At 35.9% G+C, this 15,028-nt stretch overlaps 1 protein-coding gene across 1 annotated transcript; it reads right to left on the bottom strand.

Annotated features, from left to right (window-relative positions):
• Nucleotides 1-886: 886 nt before the first annotated feature.
• LOC140817031 (MAP3K epsilon protein kinase 1-like) lies at nucleotides 887-14,889 on the bottom strand. The gene is given in 25 exon segments (XM_073176591.1): nucleotides 887-1,268; nucleotides 1,967-2,081; nucleotides 3,137-3,543; nucleotides 4,009-4,143; nucleotides 4,232-4,620; nucleotides 4,808-5,679; nucleotides 5,909-5,992; nucleotides 6,093-6,184; nucleotides 7,018-7,101; nucleotides 7,173-7,271; nucleotides 7,273-7,353; nucleotides 7,697-7,741; nucleotides 7,823-8,146; nucleotides 9,302-9,706; nucleotides 9,878-9,962; nucleotides 10,249-10,352; nucleotides 10,624-10,695; nucleotides 10,990-11,121; nucleotides 11,938-12,039; nucleotides 13,440-13,523; nucleotides 13,609-13,699; nucleotides 13,785-13,858; nucleotides 14,229-14,249; nucleotides 14,471-14,605; nucleotides 14,689-14,889. Coding segments are annotated over 25 exon segments (4,269 nt in total). The 5' UTR covers nucleotides 14,749-14,889; the 3' UTR covers nucleotides 887-1,091.
• Between the last annotated feature and the right edge of the window lie 139 nt (nucleotides 14,890-15,028).

The following is a 15,028-nucleotide window of genomic DNA, read 5'->3' as shown; positions in this document are numbered from 1 at the left end:
TTAAACTTTAAAATGAACACGATTCTGAAAAAGAATAGATGGTATAACTATCTTAGCATATTAAATTTATGGGTTTTGTGCATAAGATTATTACATCAATTATTCATAATTTTTATAAATATATTAAATCAACCGATGAAGTAATTAGTGAGTGTAGCTCAAAATATACTCTTTGAAAAGAAAAAGAAATCAGGTTCGAGATATTTAATATCCCATGTGCGTGTGTATTCATCAGTTCTCATATTCAACTACCTATTATTGAGATTATAATCAAATATTGAATGTCATTAATAATTAAATATAAGAGGTAAATCAACGTAATTAACAGTATAATAAATATAAGCACTCAAATATAATAAATATAGATATCAGTACTGCAAATCACTGTTTTTCAAACCGGACCGGACCGGCCGGTCGGACCGATTCAATCGCGAACCGACCTCCAGACCGGTCCGGATATAAGGAAAAAACCGGAAAAAAACCGGTTAAAACCCGATTAAACCGAAAAAAACCGGAAAAACCAAAAACCGGTTAAAACCCGAAAAAATCGGAAAAGTGATGTTTATTTAAATATTTGTTGTAATTTTCATCTTAAAAATTAAGTAAAAACTATAAAAACATAAATAATCAATATTTTACTATATTATTTATTATATAAAATAAATAAAATATTAATTTTATTGATCCGGTTCGACCGTTCGGTGGAACCGGTTGAACCATTTTTTAAGACTTGACCGATTCGCGATTAACGATCCGGTTATAAAACACTGCTGCAAATAAGAGTGCAAACATGCTTAAGAATATGTAGCCTGGCTTTATATTTAAAAATTATGTTCCATATATAAAAATAAAAATCAAAGAATTAAGGATCCTTTGAAAGGTGAAATGAGTAACGTAGACGTATCGAGGAAAATAGCTCTATTAGATTCTTACCCACTGAAATACTTTTCACAAAATTACACAAATTGAGATTTCCAAAGCTCATTGAAGAACAAATGACGTAGAAAACAAAAAGGAAGATAAATAATTAGAATGTAAATGCAATGAATGACTTTACAACAACCTCAAGAAAAAGCCAACCAAACATGAATTTACAAAACCGTGTTGATATGAAGTGCTTTAAGAAGTGAAGTAGCCATTTGTTTTACCAACACTTGCCCTCCCGAACTTTGCCCGTCTCTTCGCTCCTCGATCAAATTCTGAAGCTTCTGAGGCAGATCGTTCTCGACTATCAGTTGCTTTGGACGAGGATGATGCTCGTATACAGCCTGACAACAATAATAAATAACAATGATCGGATGGTGAAAAGTAACAAAAAAATCACTTGCCATTTTTAAACAGCAGAGGGAGGATCAAACAACCTCGTAAAAACATGGGTAGCTTTCATATGCCTCAAAAATGGATTTAGATTTCATTTTAAGCATTCATCCAGTACCAACTACGGAGGAAGATGAAAAACTTCGTACACAAATTTACTTGTAAGGATAAGAACACTTGGCAATAATACACATCCACCAAAAATACACATCCACCAAGCGTCACCCACTTATAATGAACATCACCGCCATGGAAGCTATTTCTGGCAAGAACCTCGACAGAAAAGCCCACAGACAAATGAAGCGCATCCAGTTAAGGGCATCAATTTTCATGCTAAACTTTCAATCAAATTTTGATATTTACAGAGTTACGAATACATCTTAACCACCCACCAAACAAGGAACTTCTTAACATGACTATCGCAGAAACTAGAGTCAGAAATGGAAAATCAAAACTACGACTAGCCGAGATCAATTATGTACACCTAAGGCTTGAGCACATCTTCAAAAGAACAAGTATTTCTTTTAGTAATACAAACCAGGAGAAAAAAAAGTGGGATGGGTCTACTACCGAGAATTTCATTAGAGACCGAGTTTAAACTATATGACATGCAGAAGATATGAACAAATGTGAGAACTCAGCTGCCCACCTTAATCAATTTAAGTAAATTCAGACGAGCTATTGCATCCGGATGGTCGAGTCTAGAAATTAACAGAGGAGTTAAGCCATTTACTGCAAGAGTAGTATTTATTCGAGACGATTTCCTGCATCATAAAAGTATATATAAGATTCTCGGTGAAAGCCAGAATCAAATTAATAATGACCTGCAGTTACTTGATACAGCAGATAAACTGACAAAGCAACAAAAAACTGGTGGCTGCTTCTCTTTCATTTTATATTCCCTATATTATTTTCTAACATTTATTCGTCGGACACTCGCAAGCTATCTCTGATTAACGGAAATGTTAACATAAGTCCTTAATTCAGAATCACGGTTATGACAGTCATGCGAACACTTGATGATATTTTCTTTAGTGTACAAGATCATGGATGGTAAGGTTGGCATAGTTAGTCAATGATACCAATTCAGTAAAACAAGACGTTTTATAGGAATCTATAAACTTTGGACCTAAGGTAGTCAGTGAACAAAATTGATAAACATTTCGGGCGGGTATGGACTAATTCTTAAGTTGAACTCTTTGCTAGTAGTACCCAAGATAAACTATTACGGGTATCTGCCAAACCCCCAGACCAGACACAGGTTTTGCTGAACAAAAGTGGTTCACCTGATACAAAGCAAAGGAACTCACACAACTATACCACTACTAAAAGTATATCTTAATGCATAACTTGCAAGCATTTAAGAGATCCCAGAAAAATGTAAGGCACTTACTTAATACGAAAAAGAGACCCATCCACTCAATTCATTTTAAAGTTATTAATTTATTCTGGACTCTTAAACCAGTAAAGACATGCTCAGTTGTGAACAACAGTAATCCGCTGTTGACTCGTTGGTAAGATGAGAGCTGCAAGCGTGATTTCTGGTGGTGCAGCCCCCACACAAGTGTAAATGGGGTTGCCCGTGGCATGCCGAACTATTCATATGTCAAATACATTCATTACTTTATATTTTATAGCCTGCTGCATAATTAAAGTAGGCCAAAGCTAATTCTTATAAATCAGTTACAGAGGGAGAAGTGATCAATAATTTAATAAACCGAGCTTGACAATAAAAGCATATTAACATAATTGAGATGCATCATGAGAAGTGCATACAGATATATAGAAGGTAAATAGACAATGAAATAGAAACCAGTACGTGATCATTTTCAAGAATGGTTCCAATATGTGCAAGAAGTGCTGCTCTGGACAGCACTGGAAGAATATGACAAGTTTCTGCACAGCATCCTTTTTGAGTAAAGCCTGTTCCACTTTCCTGTTTTCATTGTCATGGGCCAAGCATATGGCAATTGAATCTAAGGCAGTCACAGACCAGAGCTGGTCTTCAAGAAGGCTCAAGTACACATCCAATCCTCCATGAGCTCGTAATTGCTCCCTTGAATTCCGTGAAGCATGTGCCATATCACATAAAAGAGGTAATGCATACTGTTTCAAAGGGGAATCAATCATAATAAATTGCATTAAATGTGGAATGATTCCATTTTCTGCAGCCTGCTCCTGCCTCCTCTTGTTAATTTTACAGAGGTTAAATAGCGCATTAAGTACCTTCAGCAAATGAAACTTGTTAGGTACTTATCCAGTTATGGATAAACTTGGTATGTTCAAGTTTATGCAAGAGAACAGTTCAGAACTTGTATTTCAAGCAAATTTCACATTGTTGACAGAACATATTTACGAATCTTAAATTTTAATAATAAGTATTCCCTGCCTAGAAATTGTATCTTATGTAAAAATTTCACTTTCTTCACAAATAAACATATCCCTAAAGATAAATCAGCAGTTGTTCCTTGACTCAGTTTCTAATTCAACTACTACAAAAAAAAAATTTGTATATTGAGGAACCACCATGTGGTATGACATCATGATGCATGATTACTTCATATCATACGTAACAGAAAAGACATACAAAGCGCATCTTTCAAACACCAGCCCTATTCCCCTTCATTGAAGTACTCCTATTCTGATACTGAATTTTCCAAATTATGATAGATGACAAAAAAAAAATCTAACCTCATGATGTATTTGGGATACAAGAGCACCTTCTTTGAGATCAAGATTTGGGATTAAATATTTGATTGCATCTGCTCGCTGAAGATGCTCTAGGCAGTGTGGATCGGTTGACAGATGATTAATACACTTCAACAACTAATAGTCACAAAATGATGAGAAAATTAGACGGCTAGACCGGATCGAAGATAAAGTGCAATGTTACATTCAGAACCTTTCGAAGTACCTTTAGCAAAATTGGGGGTTCTATCTTATTGAACATCTGAAAAAGACGGCTAAGCAAACTTTGGCTACACATGTAAGATTTGACAGCGGTGTCTGCTGCGGCAAACTCAAGTAGAAGGTCTGCCACCTTTTCAAGATATTCCCGGGCAACATCAACATTCCATGGAGATACCATATGAGAAAGTAACCCAGATGATGTCGCACTCCCTGGTCTAGCATTCAATACTCCAGAACCAGACAGCACACCAGATGCTGCATGGTATGCAAGGCCCAGAGTGGCAGCATTTCCTACATTAGATGATAAAGATCCTAACTTCTTATTTGCAGCTTTTGGTGAATTTCTTGGGAGTGGATCAGCATTAGAATTTTCCCGTCCGCGTCCAGAAACCTCTGGCAAAAAAATCATAATAATTTAGCGTTTAACTTAAAAAATGAACGAACGTTCCCGGCACAGAAAGTTCATCCCAGTGCAATGAAGAAAAAATTCATGAAGAGAAATTTATGCATGGTAATAACTAACAACATTAATAGTTTCAAACATTAATAGTTTCAGATGCAATTTAGCCTTAATAATCACCTGCAAATTCAGCCATCAAAAAATCAAGTCCATTTGTCTTCTTGTCGTTAGATGCATGTAATAGTGGCAGTATGCTTTCGTGTTTCTCCACACCACTGAGATGCCGCACATACTCTAGCTGACCTGAGAAGTGGCGAGATGGAGGTTCCTTATCCAATAAACTCAAAAGGGGTCGAACATTTTCTTGCTGGCTAGCAGCAGCAGCAGACAAATGCAATCCATTAGACGCTGCTTCAAAAGATTTTGGGGCACTATCCGTGGATATTCTACTGGGTACATTTGCACCTCTTTGCGGTTTTACATCAACTTCAGCTACGGAAGAGTCATTCTTCCACCGATCTACACCTTCCCGATCTCTTGAAATGGCTGGAAAGTGATCTCTCATTAGAGGTGAAGATCCTTTTTCCAGTGATGCAGAATCTGGCACCTTAAAAGCACCTGAGGCCTCCACAGTGGCAATATTTGATCTTGGTTTGTCAGTATCTGGAGGTAAAATTTTTGACTCCGGCGAATACGATATTGAAACTCGTGAAGGTTCTTGTGCTCCAATTTGTGATACATGATCTCCCTGCTTAACTTTAAAGTGATCCGGCAGGTCGATCCCATGATAAGATGGATCCATCTGCACAAAGGAAGGATTGCTAGAATCCAGAGGACCAGATCTCGGTCTTGGGGCTAAACCGTCTGGAGGAAATCCACCTCCACTAGATATAGCAGCTAGACGTGTTGCCTCATTCAAACTATACAGAGTGTTAATAAGCCTGAGTAATATCCCATTCTTTCCGGCTATACGACAGAAATCATTTCTAGAGGTGGACTTCTGAAGCTTGAAAACCTGCCACATACCATCAATAGCCATGTGAACCATTTCTCTGCATGTGAAGAAATAAGAATGAGTTAATGGGTATACTAATAAAATGCAATTCATGATGAGTATATATGGAAATTTTCAGAATCTGAGCCTTGTAAAGTTTACTCTCTTATTAGGAAGCAAAAGACTCAGTGATTTTGGATTAAAATGATATAGCACTAGGGTGTGCATACATTTTGGTTCCAAGTTTTCAAAATTCTACAACGCACACAAGTACTTCCATCACAAACCTATATTTTGCATAATCGGCCTCCAAAAAGCCCACCAGGATGGGAATACCACGACAAGCAATAAACATCTGCAGTGTCAAAGAGCTGAAGAAAACAAATTTTTTATCATTTGCTCAGAAGAAGGATTTAAGTGGGAAAAAATGGATTTTGGTGAAAAATCAACACAGTAAATAAACAAACCAACCTCGATTGACATAGCTGTTGCAGAAAGTATGCTGCTTCCATGCGAACTTCTCGAGGACGATCAGGCACAGCAAAACCCATCACAACAGGAATCTAAAAAATAACCAATAGATAATTATGGTTCACAAAAATATTCAAATTCACATAATTGATTTAGCTGATGAAGATTTTCACAGTATAATATTACTTTGTTGCAGAGATATACGTTATTTATGGTCCACAGCTTAAAAACGTAACTATGCCTTTAAGTAATGAAAACCTATCATGTTAAGCCCATTTAAGCAGCGGGGCCGGAGGTTCAGATTCATTGTCTCAAATATTCTGCCTAGATGTCCTCTGCTTCTGCCAAGGTGGCAGCAAAAAATGACTTTCAAAATGATGCAAATCGATACTGGAGAAAACTTTGAGAACCTAATAAGATTGATTACTAAAAGCTATTGTTAATTATATTGGCAACTCCAGCATTTAAATTAGTTCATAATAGAGACCGACTACATACACCTTATGAATACGAGGATTCTATGGCATAAAATTTGGTCAAAGACCCTACTCGCTCACTTAACAAATTCAAGAGGAACTGATGCTTGCTTTGTTTTTCCCATATTAACTCAACAGATGAAGTTGGGAGACTATGAGCACAATAACCAGTGTCCAACAAACGACATGCGTTTATCACAGCTTCGTATGTACAAATAAATTAGCTTGGAAATTTGAATTAGAAAATTTTTATGCTCAGTTGGATATTTCACCTACAAAAGAACTTCCCCTTTTGGGCGGTTCAGTGTGTAGAGAACCCATGTGTGGTATTCCATAACCAACTTCCATCAACTTACAACCACATCCATCTTTCTCTTCATCACACCATTTGTGTACATGATTCAAAACCTAAGGGAGGGAGAGACTGACAAGGCATTCAAAATACTTACAAGCCCAACTAGGCACGCATTCTCCTGAAAATCAGTGTTGTCTTTGATTATTTGGTTCAGAACTTGAAGCACAGAACATATGACCTGAAATTTAAAAAGGGATTAATCACTGCGTCAACAAGGCAAATGAACTCATTTTCTTGCAGATTACATACACGAGTTCTGGGAACCTCTAGGAGTTCCATTAAAGGAAGAAAACCATGCTGTGTGATGAATACTATTTTCTGTTCAGGTCGTTGACGGAAAAAAGGTGTTCAACTTCTGACAAACAGAGACTATCACATCTTCTGGTTCATCTGGTCTCAAGGACGACACTAGTTTGCTAAATTCGACAGCCTGCAACAAAGAAACGCAATGGCATGCACAACACGCTAATCAGTTACGTACTTATTTTGGAAGAATAAAACATAGAAATTGACGGATGATGCCACAACGCTGAATCACTAATTCATAAATTAAATCTAATTTAAGAAATCTGATCACAAGTCTGAAACACAATTACATGGATAAAAACGAAAGAAATATATACATGATACCAAAACAAATAATCGGAAAATTAGTCAGCCAAATCTAACTTAAGCTATCTGACCAAAATCCAGAAGACTTAAAAAAAACCCATAGAGTAAACAAAAATGAGAAAATAAAATGGAAGCATCCAGCAATAAGGAATAAAAAATACCTGAAGGTGAAAAGGATTTTCTGCAGGTAATTTATCTTCAAATCCCTACAAAGCAAGTATGGGCAAACAACACGTAGGCATTTATATTCAAAACATAAGAAATCCAGAATAGTATGTAAATTGTACCAGAGCATCAATGTCAATTACATCTTCCTTCAAAACACCCATCATTAGACGCAATAGGTCGCCACCATTTGCCTGTGCTGATTCATTTTCCATTTGTTTTTTAGCAATTGTATCCCTTAACTTTGTGGCTAGATCATTCTTTCCACTGTCAGAGACCGCATAGCCTCGTTTAACATGTGAGGAGGATGCAGAAGTAGAAGCTTCAGCTCCCCGATCCTCAAGGTTCTCTAATGGATGAAATAAGTCATCCAAAGAAGCATCACCAGGAGTGTCACTGAATCTGCTGAGCTCATTTCCTCCTGAGATTACTGATGACTTCTCAGCCTTCATGGTGAGTAACCAACAGCCATCAATGTTAGGATATCAATTATAATACAAATTACCATAAAATGCCTGTGCAATAAAAAGATACAGTGTACCGATCCAATGGAAGATGCAGTCTAAGTATTGTAGAACACAAATAAACTGAACGAGAATATTTAGCATTTAAATAAATGAGAAGCCTGACAAAGTGGAATGGTGGATGAAGCAATAATGCAATAATCAACGAGAAACTAGTTACTCTTGTTCTTTAGAATCACTTAAAGGATCAGAATGAAGATAATTTCAATTTTTGGCCAATTCTGCATCATTTTTCTGGATTGCGTCAGCTGGTGGGAAAACTTGGCAATTTAATTAAAGTACCACAGTAGCATATAAACCTTTAACTTGTATGAGTGTTCAACACAGCTTCTATTAATCTGTTGAATAATGCTACTTCATTGTAATTTGTAAACAAGCAAGCTAAAGTGGCCCACTAACACACTTCTATTTTTTGGATATCAAGCCTCATAATTGATCGTTGATAGTCTTTTTTTATATAAGAAACAATATTATATTATATTAATTAACAGTTATAATTACAAAAGGCGGACAAGTGGTCCCCGCAACCTAACGCAAAACCCGAAACATATTAACAGCAGAAAAACTCCAATTCCTTGATAACTCTGAACCAGAAAAAATCTTAAACTCCTTATGCTTTCCCATCCAGCTAGGAGCCTGAAACCCTCTCACTAACACACTTCTATTCGACTGTGTAAATAGAATCATCATTGGCCTTCGAACAACCATGGAAAAAATATACAATCAACCTAAAGCAGGAACAAGAATAACCAAGATTTCAAATGAGCAGACACCCATGCATAATACAACTAAAGATTCATGTCATGAAGGCTCCGTTGAGAAATAAAATAAAGTGAGAGCCTGAGAGGTTTGATCAGTAATTATCATATTCTCCTCAAATAAAAGATTATGCATATGTCAAAAACCGATTATTGCACCCTCAATAAAATTGACTCAATGTCCTAAAAAAATGTCCTCAGCATTCCATGTCAAGATAGACATACCGCAAAAGATCGACTCAACATCATAAAAATGTCCTTGACAATTCATGTCAAGATAGACAAACTGCAAAGATAATCCACAAAAAGGTTAAATTACCTTCCGAGGACTATAATCTTGGCTCGTTTGGCCAAAATTTAGTGTGTCCTGCTCTGTATGGACCGAACTGCCTTTTCCTTGAACAGTTTTGGCAACTTCTTTTTTCTTTGTAGACTCCGGCCGTTCAAATTCACCATTAATCAACATTTCAGACTGATGATACAGGTTGGATTTCTTACGTCCCGAAAAATCAGAAAGCGGAGCCTCGTAACTGTCTACTAGGTTATTTAAACTGGCTTGTAATGGTGATTTCTCATAAACGGAAAATGTGGGAACATAATCTGAAATCATATCTTCCTCCAGGTTATTTGCTCTTTCCTCAGAGTGATTAACATTAGATATATTGTTGCCAGAAGACATGCTGATTCCCACATGCTCAGATGATAGCATCCCTGTTTTGATTTTCTGAAATGCGAAACAAGGTTCATGAAAGCAAATGGTAAAAACAGCATCCCTCATGGAGTACAAGCATGCGATAGAATATATATATATATATATATATATATATATATAACTCTATGCGCAACAACAAAGAATGCCAGAAAAGAGGCAAATTTCAAACAAAATTTACTTTACATTCTCAGCAGGAGAGATTTCAGAATTATGCCCTTGTTCACCTCTGCTTAATTCAGTACCCCCAGATCCAACGTCCTCAATGGTTCTGCAAATTTTTAGAATTTGAAATGGATATATATTGAACTATCCCGCTAATACTGGATCCAAGTAAGTTTCTTAAATTTGTATCTTCAGCTTGGATCCAATGTCTAATAAAAGAATATTTTGAAGTTAAAAAACAATTAACATGTACTTCCACCCTTGCAGTAATATCCATATCAAAATTCAAAACTATTTAAAGTACCAAAAACTGGTAAACAACACAAAAAGATATCTTCATTTTATGGGTGAGGGAAAACTGGAAAAGCAAGAGAGAATCACTATTAATATACCTTAATGTTTCACTATGACGTAGAGAGGTCTGCAGAGCACGCCTTGAATTTGGTATCCAAGGGTGTGAGAGTAACGTCTTTGCGTCAGGCCTCTGTCTAGCATCCTGAAATATAACATTAAATATTAAAGTCAGCGTAAATATATACATATGATAAAAAATCACTATCGTGGTAAGACAAGGCAAGTCTATTCATGGATAGAAAGTTACCCAAATAAGTTAACCAGACACTATCACAAAGTTATTTTCAAATACACACTCAAAATTTTGGAACCAAGTTGAGTTGAACGCATCAACCAAACACCATCATTACACGTAAAACAATTACATACCAAAAAAACAAGAAAACAGAAATCAAGCATATCTTCCAGCTGACCTTCTTAAAGCACTGGCGTAGGAAATCGGTAATATCTGCAGATATACCGTCTGGAATTGGAGGATGCTCGTCCTGGAAAAGAACAAATAAAGTATCTTGTGCAGAGTAGCAATTATATCTCGGCTAAAGAACACAATAAACGCACCCAGTTTGTTTTATTGCACGAAGAAAGGATATCGCATGCACAGTGTGTTTGTTGGTTAAAAGTACAAAGTATCTTAATTTTTTATAATTAGCATAGGGTGAAATGCCATATTATAAAATGTAGGGGGGGTTGTCAAAAACAATGAAATTCCCACATGATGTGCAGCAATAATGATGGTGGAATGCATATTAGAATGATGATAACTCAGACCTGATTTCTACCTGCACAATCCTAAATAGGGCGGGCATCGGCTGAAGATCATAATATGGTGGTACACATGTGAGAAGCTCGATGACAGTGCAGCCGACACTCCAAATGTCAGAAGCAGCACAAACTCCTGACATTTCAATGACCTGCGATAGTGAACATCAATATGACAGCAGAAGTACCTAAAAGTAGTACACCAATCATGCCTCTCAGAAGTAATTACTGATAAATGTAACACTGGATAACTTACTGATCCAACGTATGAAATAAAGTATATCATACATCATGTCAAACTAAATTAATAGTATGCTCTCATTAGAAAGTGTGGAAATAAGCATTGGCATCAACATGAAACGGAGTAATATCATACAGGCAAAAATCACAATTTTATCCACCCAAGATCATGAAAGAATCTTGAATTAACTTGTGTGAGTAAGTCTATATGACTATAAAACTTTACATACTTTACAATTTACTACTGGTGGGGTATAAGAATAAGTTTGAGCATCAAATACTAATGGTTGATGGCTGAAATACATTTTGATATCCCAAAAAGAGTATGACATGCTGCAACTAGTAAATAATTTCAGTACTTCACCACATAACAATATTCAATTAATTATAACCTCAAAAGCATAGCAAAGTTCAAGCACGAACCTTCATACCTATTTGTTTTCCAAACAGTAAAAAAATCATTGCATTTTATTAAACTACTGCACCTCATGTGGAGCCTTTGAACTCACTATCCATATTTTTATTTGATTATTTGCAATAAGGCAATAAGATTATAAATTATCTCGTGAGCTTACTAGCAAACAAAATCGCAGTGTCACAAACAGAGGTAATTAACACAACCATAGAAGGAGCAAAACAATGTTTTACACAATAAAGGCACATATAAGAAACTTCAACTTGATAGAAAAAACTTAGACTAGAATGGAGGAAGAGGATCAGAGAGATACCTCAGGAGCCATCCAATACGGTGTTCCAACAACTGAATGAGTATTAAGATCAGCTTCATTTAGTTTGGTAGCCACTCCAAAATCTGCAAGTTTCACAAGACCCTGAAATTTTAAGTTAGCAAAAGAAATACCATCCAAAAAGCTTGAACATTTTGCCAAAATAAATTAAGGGAAAAGTGTAGATGCACACAGAAAACAAAAGCACCTAAAGGTGAAGCTATTCTATCATTTGTCAAATTCAATTCCCTTTGCTTCACACAAAATGCAGAAAATAATCTGGCAAATTATACTGGATGTTAAGAATTTTTCTATTACCCTAATTTTGGTGATTGACAAATTAACAGAATCGGTCTGTTACAAGATCCAGCCGCTTGCTCTTTGTATTTCAGGTTTCTCAGACAGTTGTATCAAAGTCTGATGACCGGTCCAAAGAAATTAATTCAGGACATGTGATCAAAAGTTATTATCCAACCGTTCTAAACCGATCAGATAAGAGCAAAACAAAGGATACTTTCAAGCTCAAGCAAATCGGATAAAGTGCATGGCACAATATCCTACCTACCGTTGATGTGACATGAATGTTTACTAAAATGTCCTAAGTCAAGCAACTTTTCAAAAACTATAGGGACAAAAGTTAGAAAAAGCAAAGAGACATTAAATGACATTTAATGACGAATGTACGCTGAATGAGAGAGAATGACACTCTGTCGGATACAAGTACAGATGATCGTTGAAAAGTCATTTCCGACTGTTAAGGCTTTTCAATTATAAATATGCAGATCTGCATTCCAAGAATATGCAGATCTGCATTCCAAGATCTTTGAGCAATCAAACCTTTCTAACTTAAAGTTGTTAATCAAGCACAAGCCTTACAGTTCATATCCGATCAACAACAATCATCTTTGTGCTACTTCACTAAGGTTGTCTGTTGAACCAAAGATTGTTAAACAATCCAAATTTATAAAGTGATCTCTAAGAGTAACAACTTAAGCTTTTATAAGTCCTGACTATAGTGGGTATTTACAAGAAGTTGTAAAACCAAAAACTTTTAGTGGAATCTTTCCTAAGTGGAACAATGGGTGACATAGGTGTTTTTTTTCTCCGAACATCTATAATATCCCTGTGATATTTACTTTACGCATTTACTTTTCTCATTCCTTTCATTTTCCAGTCGTTCATTATTAACTATTGTCTATACTGATATCACTAGCATAGCCAGACCGTTTCCGCACTTGTTCATTTTTAAGTGGTCCAGCAAAGCCAGCCGTTCAAGGATACTTATTTTAACAGCCTAAAAATTGTTAGAACAACTCATTTTTACAAAAATAAAATTATTAGAACAGCTCATTTTGACAAAAATATTTTCAAGAGTTTATTCACCCCTCTAAACTATATTTCGATTGTTTAGATCCCAAAACTAGAACAGATCATAACAATTTTAGAAAAAAAAAATGGAAAAGAGCAAGAATTAACAAGATAGCAAAATAAAAATAAAAGGGCACCTCTTTTGTCGTTAATATGTTAGCTCCCTTGATATCCCGATGAATTACTCCTTGTTCATGTAGATATACCAGACCTTCCAATACCTGACCACGTCACACCACAATATATTTGAAACCTGAATCAACAAAAAGAAATTTTTTTTTATAGAAAATAAATCAGCTCTAAAACCTGGGCTATGTATACAGCCACCAAAGACTCAGGGAAAGGCCCAAATTTATTCGGCTTAATGATGTTTGCAAGCGAACCATTCTCCACGTACCTTCAAAAAAGACAGAAATTATTTTCCAATCCTGTCGAATGGTTGCAAGCTGGAGAGCACTGATAAGATTAAATGCTTAACATACTCTAATATTATGTGAAGGTGGGTTTTTGTCTTCGACGACCCAAGATATTTCACAATATTTTTATGATTCAGATTCTGCATGAGATAGACCACACAGCAATTAGATCACAATTATATACCAAATCATATATATCTTCAGTCCAACAGCATCAAAAGATTCAAAACTGCAGCCTGAAACACAGATAGGTGGTCAATCAGGTGCTAAAGTTCATTTGTCAATTAGATTGTTAGCTATTGCAGGCAGGGACAACAAAACAACGAGGAAACCCATAGACACGAACAATTGTGGAGGAAAAGCATTAGAGAACCGAGTTTAATCAACTTTCTTTAGTAAATGTAATAAGCAGCCAGAGTTACAGGGCAGTACCTAATCGCTAAACAGTGATGCAGTCTAAGCTGTGCAGAAAGAAACTTAAAATATTCGCACTTAAGAACAAAATTTTACCTTGAGAAGATCAATCTCTTGCTGTTAATCACATTTCCAATGCCGGCCCCATAAAAAACAGAAACCAAAGAATGAGCTAGTGTGCTGAATTTTAGGAGAAATGTTATCGCAAGATAAACTGGGGTCGAGAGCATTTAGTTGAATTAACTAAAATTCAAGCAGAAATATATAATAAAAACTCAATAATAATGATGACAATAAACAGCGATTAAACTGCTTTTAAAACACGAAATTCATCAGACCATAATGGTGTTAAGATCCTCTTGAGCAATGTTCTCGAGAGAGACTTGCTTGATTGCCACGAAATCACCATTCTCCAGATCCAAACCCTTGTACACTCTCCCATACGCCCCTTTTCCAATCTCATCTCCAAGCATCTGCACACAATCATCTCATTTCAACCGTCTCCACTTATTTCTGCACATAAAGGGAAATACTTACGGTGAAAACGTTTACGTACATATTTGTTATCTAGGGTTTTTGATTTGTGAAAAGCGGATGACGTCATTTGCCGAGACATGGCTGTTTCTTCCTCTGAACACTAGTTTACTTCCATTCATCAATATAACGGCAGCTGTTCGGCGGTGTGATACTCCGGCGGAGATTGTCGGAGGAAACGGAGAAGAGAATTTTATATTGATTATTATTATTCTTTAAGCTCGTCGTGTTATTATTAATTGTTAAAATATTTACCAGTGATTCTGTGGGGGCGCCAGCCTGTCAACAACCTTTTTCATATTTTTAATTAATTTATTAAAATTAATTATATTATTTTTATCAAAACAAAACTATTTACATTT

The sequence above is a fragment of the Primulina eburnea genome, chromosome 16 (assembly GCF_022965805.1).
Source record: "Primulina eburnea isolate SZY01 chromosome 16, ASM2296580v1, whole genome shotgun sequence".
Classification (NCBI taxonomy): Eukaryota; Viridiplantae; Streptophyta; class Magnoliopsida; order Lamiales; family Gesneriaceae; genus Primulina; species Primulina eburnea.
Note: the sequence above shows the minus strand (reverse complement) of the source record. Positions and strands in the feature narration are given on the sequence as shown.